This window comes from Sylvia atricapilla, chromosome 6 (genome assembly GCF_009819655.1).
Source record: "Sylvia atricapilla isolate bSylAtr1 chromosome 6, bSylAtr1.pri, whole genome shotgun sequence".
Classification (NCBI taxonomy): Eukaryota; Metazoa; Chordata; class Aves; order Passeriformes; family Sylviidae; genus Sylvia; species Sylvia atricapilla.
In genome coordinates, this window is record NC_089145.1 from 46,352,364 (window position 1) to 46,369,699 (window position 17,336).

The 17,336-nt window shown below is 40.0% G+C and overlaps 1 protein-coding gene and 1 pseudogene across 1 annotated transcript; both read right to left on the bottom strand.

Annotated features, from left to right (window-relative positions):
- Nucleotides 1-357: 357 nt before the first annotated feature.
- LOC136362894 (alpha-1-antitrypsin-like) lies at nucleotides 358-6,160 on the bottom strand (annotated as a pseudogene).
- Nucleotides 6,161-12,886: 6,726 nt separating this feature from the next.
- On the bottom strand, nucleotides 12,887-15,211 carry LOC136362884 (alpha-1-antiproteinase F-like). Its single transcript, XM_066321809.1, has 3 exons — nucleotides 14,919-15,211; nucleotides 14,141-14,288; nucleotides 12,887-13,158 (listed from the first exon to the last, which is right to left on the bottom strand). The coding sequence occupies exons 1-3, from the start codon at nucleotides 15,104-15,106 to the stop codon at nucleotides 12,967-12,969; spliced, it is 528 nt and encodes a 175-aa protein (XP_066177906.1). The 5' UTR covers nucleotides 15,107-15,211; the 3' UTR covers nucleotides 12,887-12,966.
- Nucleotides 15,212-17,336: the final 2,125 nt, after the last annotated feature.

A 17,336-nucleotide genomic window follows, 5' to 3' on the forward strand; every position in this document is an offset into this window, starting at 1 on the left:
TCAAGGAGCATCCACCATCTAGGAGAGGAAAGGTATAACAGCTCTATGTCTCTGTTTCCCTTCCCCTGGAAGGACTTCAAAGATAAAGGAGACTTCTTCTGGGATTCATGGTGGAATGAGAGAGAGGGAAAGAAAGATTCCCTAGCTGGATGGGATAGACTTGTGGTTTGTGAGGTGAGGACAGGAAATGGGAGACACAGGAAGTTTCTCAGCCAGCATCAGGAAGTTTTATCTGCATCCAAAAACCCCGACATCATGATAACTACACAGAAAATGTAGATCTATTGAAAATCCCATGGCTGCCTACTTGGGTTGAGTAGTTTTTTAAAAATGGCCTATGATGTTTGTATTCAAATGTCTGTTTTGAAGTAAAGAAGAACTTGACAGGAAATTTATTTATTTATTTATTTATTTCTGTATTTCTTTATTATGCATCTGATCAGTTCTAGTCCTACTTTGCAAAGAAATTTCTGGGAAGTGCAAGAGTTCTCCTCTCTGCACTGGAGAGCGTGAGTGCTCTGGCCTAGTCTTCCTTAGCAGCTGGGTTCACAATTTTCCCCAGGAAGAGGACTCCATCAGTGTTTTTGTCAATAATCATCATCAGGAAGGCCCTGTCGAAGGTGATATGAGTAGGAGAAGTAGGAAATAGAGCACTCAATAGTATTTCTATCGAAGTCACTGCAGCAGCCTCTGTGCCATTCTCTCTAACATCCACCGTGGCCTTGTGCATTGCCTGAAAGGAAAACAGAGATTGTAATCTAGGTAATTATAATTCCAGATAGAGAAGCAGCTGGGGGGAAAATTTACTTGCTTTAACATTGTGAGAAGGTAATTCTTAAAAGAAACTACAGAATGAAAGTAGATCTGATGGGAAAACTATACTAGTGTCCAGCCTTTGCAAGACAAGCAAAGTTTGCTATGAGTTCAGGAGAAGTTTTCTTCAACAATCAGAGTCAAACATGTCTGCTTGCAGAGACTGAGCAACATAGGGGATATTTATTATTCTGTTGTTTCTCAGAGTAAGATTTTGTCCTTAATACTGAACACAAAAGAAGAAAATTTTCATTTTGCATCAATTTCTGTGTAAGCAGAAATCACAAATAATATATGATGGAAGGACCTCTAGAGGCCATTGAATGCCACCAACCACCCCCCCCCCCCCCGCACTGTCACCTCTGACACCAGATGAGGTTGGAGGTTGCTCAGGATTTGAGTATTTCAAAGGACAGAATTTCATAAGTAACCCATACTAGTTTTTGATCACCTTCATGGTGATTTTTTTTTACATAATACCCAATCAGAATATCACATTTTTTATCTTCTGTCTGTTGCCCCTTGATGTATCACAGTTCATCTGCAAGAAGAGTCTATGTCCATCTTGTCTGACCCTTTCTGAGAAATATCTGTAGGCAGTGCAAAGAATCCCCGCTTCACCCTCCCTTCTCCTGGCTGGCAACTCTGGCTCTGCCAGCCTCTCCTCATACATTCAGTTCTCCACCCACACAGCCATCCTGCTCACCCTCCACTGGATTCACTCTGCCCCAGGGTGCCCACATGTCCCTTGTATTCAGGAGCCCCAGACTGGATGTGCTGAGCTCCAGAGGTAGTCTCATGAGTGAAGAATAGAGGGGAGGCTCACAACCCTCATGACACAAGGAATATACTCCTTGGGATTCTAGAAAAATCATTTTGCTTATCTGTGTACTCATATCTTGTTTGTGAACTGGGACTATCCCTGTCCCACAAGTCTGTTGTCCATATAAATTCCGAAGTGCTCAGACAGTGTAATAATGGAAGGTGTATACATAGTATGACTATTCCCAGACTTATGTCATAACTATGATTCTTGTCATGCATTACTTCTTTAACACCAGCTTTTTTTGTGAAATTATTCATGCTATGCTTTCCAGTTGTTTTCTTCTTCAGAGATTTGCAGCTATGTTTGTAGGATCACTGTGCAGTAAACAATTTATTATTAAACTGTAGGAACAACAGCCATTGAATGCTTAACATTTTCCTTCCTCCATTACCGCCATTAAGCAATGAATACACTGCAGGGGTAGGATCAGCCTATTGGTAGGATTAAACCTGTATAAACAAGGCAGAAAAATCTCCTGATTACCATCCCTGTTTGAATACTCACCTTGGAAACCTTCAGATGTAGATTTGCCAGTCCAGAGAGATCAGCCTGATCACTGAACACCTCCGTCACACCCATTTTCTTAAACAGGCTCTTAAGATCATAGGAACCGGAGACAGAGAATTTTGGAAGATCCAAGTAGATATCTCTTTTAAAAAATAAATAAAAATGTGAGTTTGTTATTGAAAGATCCCTTGAAGCAATATCTTTGCAGGTATATAAATCCATTCCAAATACCCATGGAGCTAAGGCTTGGAATTCTAAGACGGTGAGAAGTCTCATGTTAGAGAAGCAGAAACTGAGGTACCTGTCCCACCAGCCACAGTCTGATGTGTGGTGCAGGGGTAGAGTGATGCTTTATGGAAGCGACTGACTGGAAAGTTTCATGCAGACTGAAGAAAAATAAATTGTATTTTCTTTTTGACTGGATTCCTCCTACTGAAGGCAGGTTCCTGAGGGCAGTCTACCCATGTGCAGGATCCTGACAACTGGGAGCTGTGACTGGGGGAGCTGAGAGGGTTCCTCTTTTGGCATGAAATCACATGATAACTTGTCTGAGCTAAAGAAACTGAGTAGTGCTTGTTGTTCAGAGCTGTACTTAGAGGTATACAGAGCTGTACATCATGGTGTCCCAAGCTTTACCTTTCCTGGATGAATAGTTTTGGCCTGTTCAATATTTAAACAAAGCCACAATTAAAATATTACCTTTTTTCAAGTGATTTCAGCCAGCTAGACACTGTTTCTTTAGCAGAGCATCTTCCACCTGTTTCATTGTCCCTTCATCAGGCAGAATAAACAGTGAAGTAACATTTCCTTTGTATGGGATTTCTACTACCCAGCAAGACAAATTCTCATCCCTGTGGACATTAAAGTGCGCGTTCTGATGCATCATTTGGACCTTAACAGAATTCTTGGCATCCAAAAAGAAGTCAGCATCTCTTGTGTTGAAACTGTCGAAAGGTCTTTCCCAGAAGCCTTTGAAAAAAAGAATGAGTATACAATTGGGAAAAAAAAAGGAATAATAAAGGCATGTCACATTAATTAATGCTTAAAATAATATACTTGAATTGTAGAGACAGAAACAAACCTATCTCAATTTAAGGATGCTTTTTCCCTGGCCATGGAAAGAAGCCTCAGCTCTTTTCAATTTTTTTTAATAACGATCACACAAGAAAAGTGTAAGCTTGCAATGGAAAAGAAAAAGGAAAAGAAAAAGGAAAAGAAATGTATAGGTTGAGGCTTGCAGCAGAAAACAGATCCTTTGCCTGTTCAGATAATGGCAAATCTTTCACAGACTCCAACTATACAAGCTTCAGTCCTATTGTTTTCATGCAAATGTCGTCTGTGTTTGACCATGTCCTGCACAGCCAAACACCTGTGCCTTTCAACAAATGATCATAAGTTCTGAATATCTTCAGCTCTGAACCTGGTGTCAACTTTATAAGACACTGATCAGTACTTCTGCTTTTATTTTTTCATTCTTTTTTAAATTGCTCATATAGAAAATGATTCTTCTTACCTGTCTTTCAAATATTTTCCTGTGTAATTTAAAAATAGAAAAATGTGTTTTAAATTAGATTATGTGACGTGTTCACAGTGTGAAAAAGTTTTGTTTCTTAGAACTTCCAGAGCTTATTTTTGTAGCTGCTAGCCATGTCTGTCACTCACCTTTAAAGAAAATGTAGTTAATGAGAATCATCACAGCTTCTGGATCAAGACTGTCAAAGAAATCAACAATTTTGCCATGTGTTTTTGTTTCCACGTATTTATTGATTTCCCTTAGAGCTTCTGGATTCTGAAAATTGGTAGAAACAGCTTCAGCATCATAAAAATTTTTGGCATGATCCAGGAAGGTTTGAAGCAATTCCACTTTGTGATTTATGAACAGGGTATTGCCCATGTTCAATTGGACTTCTTGCTGAGGGTCATTCAGCAGCTGGAGGATATGCTGAAATCCCTCATGAATCTCCTGCTCCCCCAGCTGTGTCAGGTTGAAGGCAAGGCCTTTGTGCAGCTCTCGGAGAGTGTTTGATCTGGCCCCCAGGGTGAGCATTGTAAAGGCAGTGGAGATACTCAAGGGAGAGAAGAAAATGTTCTTGTCGCCAGATTCATCTCTGATCTGCCTGTAAAGCTTAAATGCAAAGTCAGCGTTGCTGGGGGCTAGCTTGACATGAGGCAAGTTTTTACCATCAGCCTGGGACTGGTCTCCTGGGGGATGGTGTATTTGTTGTTCCTGCTGTTGACCCTGGACTTGAAGTCCAAGAAGCAACAAACACAAATACAATGCAGGCTTCATTGTCCTGAACTGTCCTGTTAAGAAAAAACAGGGCAACTTTTAGATCTAGAGAAGTTCTTCTTCACTGGATAAAAAGATTTTATATTCTAGATACTGATTTTCAGATGTCAGTCATTAGAACTACTATTCTTCTTGGAAATATTCTTCAGCTTGGCCTCTGGACAGTCAGTTTCTAGTCAGTCCTCTTAGTCTTTGACCAAGGAACAAAGGAAATAAGATAATAACGTGGTATTGCCAGGGAAGGACCAGCTTTCCCGAGGTATTATGTGTGAAGTAGTTATTGCTTCTGACCAGCATGGCCTCAGTGCCTTCCTAAATGCCTTGGGCTACATGGCTGAGTTCATGTACTGTAGTTCATCTACCTGGTAACTACTTTGGCAGAGGGACCAACTTTTGCTGATATGTTCCTGTGGTATCCATGGTCTTGTTTGGACATTGGTTTTCAACAACTGCAGAGATAGTCAGTTATACCAGTGTATAAAATCCACCTAAATGCTCAACTCTTGAACTGTTTATATATTTCTGCCTCTTATAGAACAGCTCTGACTCAAGACCTAAATTATCTCAAGATTTACGTTAAGTGTTTCAGCAAATTAAGGCTAAATTGAGAAAGTTTATAAGGCATTCTGTATTGCACATAAGCTATCCTTAAAGTTGCAAAGCTCAAGACTCAAGAGCTTAGGAAAAGCTACAGTGGAATATGCCTTGCTGTGTTTATATAATTTGACTACCTTTCCTTTTCCCTTCAACTGACATAAGCAAATTCTACATAAGCCCACAGTCTGTCTTCTGTCATTTTGGAGGAAGAACCCTGTGACATATTGGAGAAGAGTGCTCTCCGTATAGTGGCTCACTGAAATGATCTCAAATGACAGAAACCCAAACCCATGAAGCAAGCAGTGATCCTCAGGAAAATAGAGATGATCTGAATACTGTTCATAGCAGCTGTGTACTTATTCTGGAGAACGAGATTGTACCCAGAACCTGTCCCAGGCTTCCAGGTTCAGATTGTGCACTAGACTTATTATGGGGAGTTGTTATTTCCAGGTTTGCCCTTTCCTGGATGTCCATTGTGAAAAACTGGAGATACAAGCTGTTATAGTGCGAAGTATGGGGGCTATGCTCAGCATGTCTAAAATTCTGTGTATAAACACTGACTCAGGAAAAAAAAGGCATTCTAGCTCTTGATAATGCATTTTGTTCTGGTAACAAAGATATTTCCCCAAATCTGCCTTTGAGAGAGAATGATTTCTCTTCCAGGCCTCTTGACTGGAAGTAGGCTGGTCTTTAAGCACACTGGACAGAAATGAAGCAACTCTCATTTAGCACTGCATCAGCCTGGAATAATTGGGACATTTCAACTAAATTTATTCCTCTGGGAGTGGAGACAAGGTTTTGTTCTTCATCTTGGTATTGATTGTTGGGTATTCATTTTGGACCTCATATCCCTGTTATCCTGTCACTATAGCTAGGAGTTGGATCACTGAATGAATTCTGCCTCAAACATTCAGAACATGCTTCCAGAAGCTAAAATAATTTCCAATTACTGTACAAAACAAATCAGTCTCAGCAGTAAATAGCTAGCAGTGATCACACAGAGCATAAATTCAAAGACTTTTAAGAAAGTATACTATGGTACTTACTGTGCTGGACTTTTCTTTCACAGTGCTTCTTCCCTCCTATTACTTTTCTTCCTCATATTAGTATTCCTAGTATTTACTCCTCTGGTAAAGATTAAACAGCACAAATAAGAGTTATATGCAAAGCAAAGTTCGGGTAAACTATTTTTTCCTGGATATCAAATATTTAACGTCTTTTTCTCATCACATACCCAGAATGATGCCAGCACCTAGGGCTTAAAGGGACAGAAAGACCAGGGACTTTGTTGGCTCAAACTGGACTGTAAGTAAAAGAGCTTTACCAATAACTGTGGTAAATGTGTTCCTGAAACTGAAAAGCTAAGAAAAGGCCAGAAAACATGGATGCCCTGTCCTACTGAACTTTCTGCTCAGGATACCCTAATGCAACAATGCCATCTAATTGAGTACCCAAGGCAGCAGCAAGTTTGTTCAGGTACATCTCCACCCTGCCCTAAATGGCATTATTTGATGGTCTCAGAACACTGGTTAGCCTTTTGAGGGACCTTTTCTGAGCATTAGAAACTACTAAAGTGGAAAGCAAAGCATAGAATGCCTTGAAAACTAATCAAAATAAGAAAACAAATGGAAGAATGAAATAGGCAAATTTTTCCACAGCAAAATGTTTACTTGGGAGAAAAGATCTTAACCCCTTGTGCCATCTATGCATGGGATGAGCTTGAATGACATACATTTCATGTGTATCTTACACTGGGATCCCTCTGAGAGGAAGCTGAAACAGCCACAATTTAGCTATTTAGGAGGTTAATTAAGGATGTGGTGCATGGCACTTATCCTAATTAGCAATGACTAATTATTTCCGTTGAATGTACACGATTTTGCCCCAGGTAAACTTTCAATTTATCTGCACATGGGAATCCACCATCATTGTTATTGCTATGTAACTACTCTCCCTTACTAAAACAGAGGCGGGGCTGGTCAGAATATATTCCTACAGAGACGGGTTTTTCATGATATTTGCAAGTACCCGGAAAATTTATTGCAGAATGATGTGAAATTAACACGTCTCAGGAGCAGCAAGTACGCTGCTGCCTAACTCCAGCAAGGACAAGATATTTTTCTCAAGCCTAGGCCTGCCTGCATAGATAGCATTAATCTTTCAGGCCAGTCCTAATCCTTGGCCAACTATCTGAAGGATGTCACTGTTTCTTGAGATGAATTTCTGGGAACAGCAAAGGTGCTGCAGGGATTCCTCTCCTTTCTCCCAGGAGATGCAGCAGCACTCAGCACGTCAGGATGAGTGTGGATAATTGCTACTGTCCCTGCTCACAACTCCCAGGCACCAGATCCTCTGGCCCTGGCCCAAGCGTCTTCCTGGACAAAGGTTAAGACCAGCACTTACAGCAGACTCACAAATGATCATTTTCAAAGAAACACCTTCCCAGCAATTCCAGACAGGTCAGTATGATTAATGAATCCATAAGTCACACCCAGTCCTTTGAAAATCTCCCTTAGGTCATATGTGCCAGAAATAGAGACTCTTGGTTTTGTTGCTCTTATGTTGCTTCTGTTGAAGGCAATGGAAAATGAAGATGAATCGCCACACAAAGGTATCAGCTGCATGTGAGGTAGGTGGCAAGTCTGTGAAAACACAGGGAGAGGAAAATAGTTTGTTTCTTCACTGCACATTACTGTTGTTGAAAATGGCTGTGTCCGCAGAACACGGGGAAATGCAAAGCCAAAGTAGAAATTTGGTGTAGTTTTGCAAAAAGAGAGGCATTCAGGGGCATTGCACAGAAGAGAGTGTGGAGTTCCTGGATGCTTTGAGATGAGCGGTGGCTGGGACAGGGGAACTCTTGCTCCAGGAATCAGGGGAATCATAAAAAGGACTGACAAACACGGCCTGATAATGCTCTATGTGAAAGGAATTAAGGAAAAATTTCGTTCTCTCCCTACTCTCTGCCAGTGTCTCTGCTCAGTTATGCAATGTGTCTTGCTTCCTCCTTGTTGGAGCAGTTTCATCCCATATCATTAACTTATTTCTCTTGCTGCTTGGTTGCCTGATTATTATATGCTGGCTTTGTAAGTTATATTTGTGGGCTTTCCAGGGCAAAGGATTTCTGAGTGTAAAAACAAAAGGTCAGCAAGATAATTGTGTACATAAATCCTCATGCAGCTGTTTCTTGTTTCCCTACAAATATGTATTGTTCAAGGCATGTCTACAAAAGTCCATCTAAATTGACTTCTTGACATACATAACTCCATTCAAATCAAGAGATCGGTATCCAGGCAAAACTAGTGTAAGTAGAATAAAAATCAACTCCTTTCAGTAATTTTATCTTTTTCTGTAGAGGGCACCCCAAATATACTCTCCATGTCTTACAAATATTTCATCCTTTTCTCCTCAAATAATGAAAGTGCTGTAGGCTCCCATTTCAAGAACTGGCATGACTAACCGAAAGGAAAAAACCTGAAGGCTAAGAAAAAGTCTGTGACAGAACTAGGAACAGAAACTAGACCTTTCCTACTTTGCTGTCAGCTTCTTTCACCAATGTAATTAGGAATATTTTCATTGAATTTCCATAGAAACTCATTGTCTGCTAGAAGAAAGCTCTGTAAGCAGAATCAAATACTGTATTCTCCCCTTCTTTGTTATATCTCAGAAGAAAACAGCCTTTTATTGTCAAGTGTGATTCCTTTTGTTGTAACAAACACTTCACCTCAGATGATGATTTCATCAGTTCCGAAAATAATATTTTATATTTTTTACTTTGTCTGTACTTGATCTCCTAGCACTGAATGAAAAAGTGCTTCCAAGGGTATACAAGCATTTAAGGCCTGATGTGAATTCCACTGGAGTCAGTCAGCCAGCATTGTAATGTTCAATATGAGTAATCTGTCACTGACAGCTCATCTCAGATTTTCCAGGTATGTTTTCCATTAAGTTCCCAGCAGAAGATAGTAGAGTTGCAGACATACCTGACACTACCAAATCTTTTTAAAACTTGTTGCTAGAAGTTTTGCAAAATACATTCAGATAAAATGGGTGAATATAAGTAATAGTAGGTAGAATTCAAGACTGAATTTTTTCTCTCACAATATATCTTAGCTTGAATTTCTTTTTTCAAAAGATACATAAAAGTCATGTAGTTTAGACTACAGACCAAAACCCTGAATAAATGACAATGGTACAGGAACTTAGATATGGCATGTGTAACTCCCAGAATTCAAATAAATTACAGAAAAGGAAAACTGTTGTGTCTCCCTGTCACGATTCACAAACACAAGCAGGGGTCGTGATGGTTCATTAACTGATCTCAGAGTGCAAAAACAGCACAGAGGGGATTTCAGTATTCATCAAAACAACTGCACCTTTATTGAGTGCCAACAGCAAATGTGATAGAAGGAATTGAAAAGAAATAAAGGAGAGAGAGAGAGAGAGAGAGAGAAATAGGAGGGTAATAGCTACCAACAAAGAGATGAAATCCTTGGGGTGTGGCCAATAGATCCGTCGTCTTGCGTGGGGAGATCTCCAAGTCTTTGGTTAACTCAGGGGTCTTTATAGTCCTTTCGAGGTCTGCCGGGGAGGGAGATCAGGATGGTATGTCGAGGGAACAGGTACAGGACAGTAACAATATGGACATGCCAGTTCTGAACAGGACAAACCAGTCCCAGCAGTGAGCAGAACCCATTGTTTCAGGACTGGTTCCCATGGGAAACCAGTCTTGGTCCAGTGAACACACCTGCAGGCAACACTTGGCAAACATCCTACTTCAGTCAGGCCAGCATGCCTGTGTTAGAATTTTAAGGGTCTGAGTCTCAGTCCTTGGGGGCTTCAATCTTCATCCTTGATGGTGGTCATGAGGCAGATGAGGGATCTTTGGAGCATCTCTTACACCTCGTGAGTGCCAGTGAGGTTTAAGGCCATCCCTTCCAGCGCCTGAGCCTGACTGGTGGCTCTGGAGACCAGGGAGAGCCGAGCAAAAGCATTAGAGAAGCTGACAGGGAGAAGAAAACACTCTTGCCAGGTTCTCATGCAGTCAGTTGCCTGTAAAACTGTAAGGAAGAGTGTATGTTTCTGAGGAGTATCCATTGGCAGCACCCAAAAGGATCTCCACTGTGGGCCTGCTGTTCCTGTGGAACTTCGTTTTCTTACTTTGCTTGTGGCCACTGAGCTGTTGACAGTTAAGGACAAGAAGCTCACATGCAGCAAGGGAGCATTTCATGCAGTCATGGATAAAGTGAAATTGTAAAGAGATTTCATATCTGAGTACTATGCCAAAAACAGCTCCTAAATTTATCCATCTGGCCCTTTGAGAACTTCTATAGTTTTTACTTTATCAGGTTATAGCCACATTCATCATTCTGATTTGTCAGTAAAATAACTTCTAAAAATTTCTAGCAATCAAAAAATATGAGTTTCCCTTTGGTCTGGCACTGTCTTTGAGAATTAATTGATCACCTGGGATTTGGCTCTATCTCTCTGGCTCAGCACTAATTTGGCAGTAGTACTACTGCAGTGATGCTCTGCTTTAACATTACTGCCGGGTCTGAGGAGTGGGGAGCTATGCCCTTTGTCACCTCCATTTCTGCCTGCTCTCTCTGCCTGCCTCTGCACAGTTACTGGATGGACAGCTGCATGATACTGGCCTTGGGTGCTGAGCCTCTCTCAACAAGGAGTCCACCTGCCAACAGAGACTCTCCAATGGCCTTTTTCAGCCAGCTCATTCCAGTTTGCAGTGTCAGGCCACATTTAGCAAGCAGCTCAGTCCTTGAACTAGTGACAGACTTCCTGGATCATAACAAAAATCTTGGATTCAATATTTTAAAGGAGGAAAGGGGATATAGATGATGGACAGTGCCTGTGCTTCCACGGTAAGTTGTATCAGATTTTAAATTGCATTTGAGTTCATTTATGTTACAAGGAAATAGAATTAAACTTTCATATTTTATGCTTCATGGTAGTTTCCATGTGCTCAGCTTTGAAGTGTTTCTGGTATCTGCATCATCAAAGCATTGTGTTGTCGTCTATGGAAGAGCACAAATGCTTAATGAGGCCTTTTGAAAAAAGCCCTCACATTTGCTGTTAAAATAAGCATACATACACAATTACAGCAAATGAGGAGGAATAATGAGTAGAGACCAGCCAAACACATCTGTACTAAGTACATGGGAGTCTTGCAGTGTCACTTGACGTAGTTTTGAAGGGCATTTATTGAATTGCCTAGTCTTATTCTACATCAGGGTCTCCAGTTCCCTCATTTCTGAGGAGCTGTTGTGAAGACCTATCAGCTTCACCTGGAACATAGTGTTATTCAAAAAAATTCAGATTGCCAGCAAAGGGGGAGCTTACAGAGCTGAGTGATGAAGGGATAGTTCCCCACTCCTCTGTTGTTCACTCTGGCCCCATTTGTCCCAGTACTCAGAGCAGTTCTGGGAAACAGACCTGGCCATCAGCCTGCAGACACTCACATTCTTGTACTTTTAGTACAGTTTCAGACAGGTACCACCATATGTTTCTTCCCAACAAGTGCTTGTGTTTGGAGTCAGCACAGGCCAAGGGACTTTCCCGTAAGTAGATGGGGTGACTTGCAGGGCCAGAGTTAAGCAATGTGGATATGACCTGTGATAAGCCAGTTGACCTCATGGTTAGGAAACAGATCTTCTAGAACTTTATTTACCAGTATGGATGTAAACACTGGAGATGGAATTAATCTCAAGGTTTGGTTCTTTCCCTTTCCAAGTATTCATATCCTATCACTTTTGAACATCCACTTCCAAGGGACTTCAATTTACAAGAAATACAAGATTAAATCTATATAATGCAAATAATAAAATAAATCTATATAATGCCAGTAGAAACTTTTGGATATCTAGCCAACTAAAGCATTCCCCAGCACTGCTTCCACATAGGGTGGAATTGCTGGGAAGGTGTTTCTTTGAAAATGATCATTTGTGAGTCTGCTGTAAGTGCTGGTCTTAACCTTTGTCCAGGAAGACGCTTGGGCCAGGGCCAGAGGATCTGGTGCCTGGGAGTTGTGAGCAGGGACAGTAGCAATTATCCACACTCATCCTGACGTGCTGAGTGCTGCTGCATCTCCTGGGAGAAAGGAGAGGAATCCCTGCAGCACCTTTGCTGTTCCCAGAAATTCATCTCAAGAAACAGTGACATCCTTCAGATAGTTGGCCAAGGATTAGGACTGGCCTGAAAGATTAGTGCTACCTAAGCAGGCCGGCCTAGGCTTGAGAAAAATATCTTGTCCTTGCTGGAGTTAGGCAACAGTGTACTTGCTGCTTCTGAGACGTGTTAGTTTCTCATAATTCAGCAATAAATTTTCTGGGTACTTGCACATATCATGAAAAAAACCCCTCTCTGTGTGTAGAGTTTGTTACATTAACAGCCAGGTCAAAGAAGCCAGCACAAGGTGAGTGGATGCCATCAACTTGAATGTCCTAAAGGAGAGTATGGACTAAGACTTGACCTTCAAAGGAAGTGCCTAGGCCTGGTGTAAAGTCCCTGACTCTCCCAGTGTGTAATTTGCAGCTATGCCTTCCTTTTACTGGAAACCCTACCAATGTACGAAGCCAACCTGTAGTTTGTGGGGAATTTATTTGGATTTATGCACTCAAATTTTATTTACTTACACTGTTCTAACTGAGCCTCTCAGCTGGATATTACCTTGCTTTTGAAAGATGGCATGATCACTAAAAGGCTGATTTATCAAATTCTTCACAATTCACTAATAGGTATATTTCAGTGGTTATTCTTTGGAAAAACGAAGCAAAAAGTATGTTTCTAAGAATGACTGCACTCTTTCCTGATTTCTTCGGAAGAAGAAAATTGTTAGCAACTGTTGGGATATCATTTTAATCACAGTGGACAGTAATTCCATAAAATACAATTGAAATCAATAAGACCAGCCACTGACCAGTCACTTTTCAGTTGGGTTTACAATTTTTCCCATGAAGAGGATGCTCTGAGTGTACTGATCAATGATCAACAGCAAGAATGGATGATCGAATTTAAGAATGGGAGGAGCAGAATGAGGAAGAAAATCTATGCTGCTGGCTGCTGCAGCCTCTGTGCCATTCTCATGAATCTTCAGCAGGGCCTTGTGAGTAGCCTGCAATAAAATACAGCAAGAATTAATGTACGTGAAAGATGTTGTGTGAAATTGTTCAAATTAACATGAATTTAATTCAACTATTGCCTTTCACAAAAATTGCTCTTAAGCAATTCCAGGAAGAAGGATGCAACAGCCCATTGTGGGTTTTTCCAGCAATCTTGTCTCAATAAGCAAATATTTAACACATTCAGTGTTCCTCACTACAAGTGTATGAATGCAGGCCTTAGCAACTGCACACCTCCTGGAATTCATTGAAAGTAAAATAGCCAAGCAAATTCACAGGCAATGTCATTTTCAAACAGAAAGGAAATGGAGCTCCAGAACTGCTCTGTAAGTATTCCTAACAGCACATGCATTACGGTTTAAACAGGTAGAAATTGAATCTTGAGACCAAATATTTTGTTAAATTATTGTTGGGCATTTTTAATCTTTTTATTTTACTAGCCCCAAGATGTTAGAAAATTGTACTTGCTGTTTTCAGAATGGCTGTAAAAATGCTAGTTTTTATCTTCATATTATTTTCAGTAAATGGGATGTTTTCCTCAAGCCTGGTCCATTTTACATTGTTAGCCCTCAACAGGGCCTTCAATGGTAACAACAATTTCTAAATCCTTTAAAATTATAGAATGCACGTCAGATAAAGGCCACTGTTTTGGTGGATATGCTGATGCAAGACATGCACAACACAGATACCCATAGGCACTTCTTTTATATACAGAAAATATGCTGTGTTTAGTTTCCTGGATAAATGCTAAAACTCACCCCTCCGTCTACCCTTCAGCTTTGCTTGTCCTACAAAAGAAAATATCCTTATCTCCAGGTTTTGGAGAAGTCTGAGCGAGTTTAAAGGGACTTTATCAGCTAAATGTTCTACTTCACAGTATCAGCCCAGCCCTAGTAATAAGTAAAATTTCACAGGTGACCTCAGGGTAAGGCCTTTAAGGAATCCACAGATGGTTGTTTCTGCCAATAAACTTACTTTTGAAACCTTCACATCAGGGTTTCCTGTGATTCCAGACAGATCAGCTCGATTTGAAAACACATCAGTTACACCCAGATTCATTAGGATCCTCTTTAATTCATAGGTGGCTGAAATGGATAGTTTTGGAATATGCAATTCCATCCTCCTGTCAATTCAAAAGTAAATTACGGTAGTTATTGCAATGAGAGCATGCCTTGGACTGAAGATTCCTAACTTGATGGTGGTTCTTATGTGCCAAAATGCTAGTTTTTGATCTAAAAATCATGGCAAGAAGATAGGAAGATGCTGGTCTGGAGGATAGGAAAGTATGGAAGGAGAAAGACATCAGTTCATATTTCTTGTATGATTCTGCAACACAATCACTTTATGAGACAGTAAACAATAGTGCTGCCAGCATTTCTGGGACAAAGTTTGCATTCTTTTTCTAACCTTAAGTGTTCTGATTTTGTAATTCACACCCCATTTTCTCTGAGAGTTCTGAGTGCTATGTCACAGTATTGCCGCTCTAAATATTGGCCTTGAGACAAGGGAAATGGAGACACTTAGTATCAACTAAAAAAGGATTAAATTTCCCACCTCAGAGATCTTTTCTCTCATCACAAGGCAATGCTGATTCTAATTTTTGCTGTAAGTATCAAATCATTTGGTCTGATGGTTTATAGTTATTCTCTTGTTCAAACCTGCTATCAAAAATACACGATAGTATCTGTATAAACCTGACCATAGCGTTTGGATTCTGACTACCTTGAACATCAAATCAAAATACTATATTTACCGTCTTTGAAGAGATCTTTCCCATTTAGATACAGTACTTTTTGTCAAGGCACGTTCCAGCTGTTTCATCTTTCCTTTATTGGGCAGGATGAACAATGCTGCAACGTCTCCCTTGTAAGGAATCTGCACCACCTCACAAGACAGCTTCCTGTCAGAGAATGCTTTATAAAATCCATCTCGAATCATCATCTCCACTTCAACTGAGGTCTTCGCATTCACGTGGAAATAGTCCTTGTGAGTCCCCTTAATATTGAAAGGATTTTCCCAGTAGGCTTAAAACCAAAAGAGAAAGAATGGAATTGAATACGTATTTCAGTGAGGATATGTTAATATAGTCCAAACAAATGTGCAATAAATAAAACCATATCTGAAGATGTACAGTTATACTTGAAGATAAAAAGTATTCCAAGTTTATGAAACATCTTATTCTCTGTAACAATTAAATATCACAGGTTAAATTTTGTATGGACTTGTACACCATCTTTCTAAGTCAGACAAATGAAATGAATTAACTTCATCATATTACCTTATGTTTTATTTGAAGAAAGCGAAAACTGACCAGAATCCAGGGATTTGCTGTCTGTTTTCAGAATACTGCTTGTAAAACAAATTTTACAGCAGATGTCTGACTTTTAAAAGGTAGCATATTATGCCCCTCACATGGTTTTTTTTATGCTTTTTATCTTATAGCATTAAGGAAAAGCTTACACGCTAGAGAAACACAAACATTTACACCTCAACGTAACTGCAGTATGGTAAATGGAATAGGGCCTCAAGGTGTTTAGTCTTGAAAGTGGTTTGCTCTTGATGTTTATTTAAATGAATTTTCTATGATATTTTATTATGTAACCAAAGCAGGTTGTTCACTAAACAAATAGACAAGGATTACAGCTTGCTATTATGTAAGTATGCTTTTTTTGCCCTTTTTTTTTTTTTAATGTTGAATAGAAATAGTGTAATTTGAAAAATAAATACTAGAACGTGAACTCCACAAAATTCTGGATACTTTATAAGTTTAAGCCTTTTCCCTTCCCCTCCAGAAAAGAAATGTACTCTGGTATGGTACTCAGACTAGGGAATCTGAGATTAGGAAACTCAAATTTATAAAGTATTTGAAATGAATTTTTTAAATTTTTTCTGAAAATTAATATTTTCCAAATATTCCTTTCTGGGTTGAAAATCTCATGGATGTCCTGCATGCTTCTACAAATGAACACCCAAGAAGAAGTTAATAATTTCCAAAGCAATACATTAGCAAATGGCTCTTGGGATACGTGCAAAATGATGACAAGGTGTAGAACATATAGACTCCAACCCCAGAGGTACTTACCCATTTAATAGTCATAGACTGTAAGTAAATTAAAGTTCTTGGCACTTTTTGTTAATCATCATCTTCAAAATTTAGTTTTCTACTTCACACATACAACGTGAAAATATTTCAGTTTTTGAAGTAGTAAGTAGATGAAGTTTGGCAGGATAATTTAACAATGCACAATGTGTTGTGCTCTGGCAATTCCCTGAACCTGAATATTGCAACTTTTATGCTTCAGAGTCTAAATATATGCTTGAAAACTTTAGATGGGGAAGAAGTTTCAGAGTTGAAAACTTTCAATTTTTTTAATAATAGTCTCATCTAAACACATTAATTTGAAAATTATTCAGAAATAACTGGGTGTACTTGTTTTACTTCCGGTGAAACAGCACTAAATCTTTCTGCACCCTGAATATCAGCTTAGTAGAGAGAGGCACTTGGAGGCACTCAGCAGCCTGAGCTTGCTGCAGCTGGTGGAGGTCAGTATAATCAGCTGACACGTGGACAACAGAGACATGGCCTCCAGCTGCAGTCACCAGTGTCTGGAACCAGAGGATGGTTCTTGCCACATCTGGTTCTCCTAGAGATCCTATGCTTTACTGTGCATGCACAAGACCATTAAAGATGATAATTTGTGCAATGATGTGCAGCTTTCACTGACAGAGAAGATAAATTCTTGCTTTGCCAGAAATGCTGGGCCCCTTATTCTGGAGCAAATAGTGAGAAGTGCAGAAGGGAGCAAGGTTTGAAGCTGGTAGAAGGCAGATGTCAAGCTAGAAGGAAAAGGATTATTCTTTATCAAGGAGCATCCACCATCTAGGAGAGGAAAGGTATAACAGCTCTATGTCTCTGTTTCCCTTCCCCTGGAAGGACTTCAAAGATAAAGGAGACTTTTTCTGGGATTCATGGTGGAATGAGAGAGAGGGAAAGAAAGATTCCCTAGCTGGATGGGATAGACTTGTGGTTTATGAGGTGAGGACAGGAAATGGGAGACACGGGAAGTTTCTCAGCCAACAGCAGGAAGTTTTATCTGCATCCAAAAACCCCGACATCATGATAACTACACAGAAAATGTATATCTATTGAAAATCCCATGGCTGCCTACTT

What these genes read in the sequence shown, in the direction of transcription:
- LOC136362884 (XM_066321809.1), bottom strand. Translation starts at nt 15,106, where the DNA reads ATGATGATTCGAGATGGATTTTATAAAGCATTCTCTGACAGGAAGCTG. An exon ending in GAAAGATCTCTTCAAAGACG is followed by an intron (nt 14,289 to 14,918) that starts GTAAATATAGTA and finishes TTGAATTGACAG; the next exon opens with GAGGATGGAATTGCATATTC. An exon ending in CTGATGTGAAGGTTTCAAAA is followed by an intron (nt 13,159 to 14,140) that starts GTAAGTTTATTG and finishes ATTTTATTGCAG; the next exon opens with GCTACTCACAAGGCCCTGCT.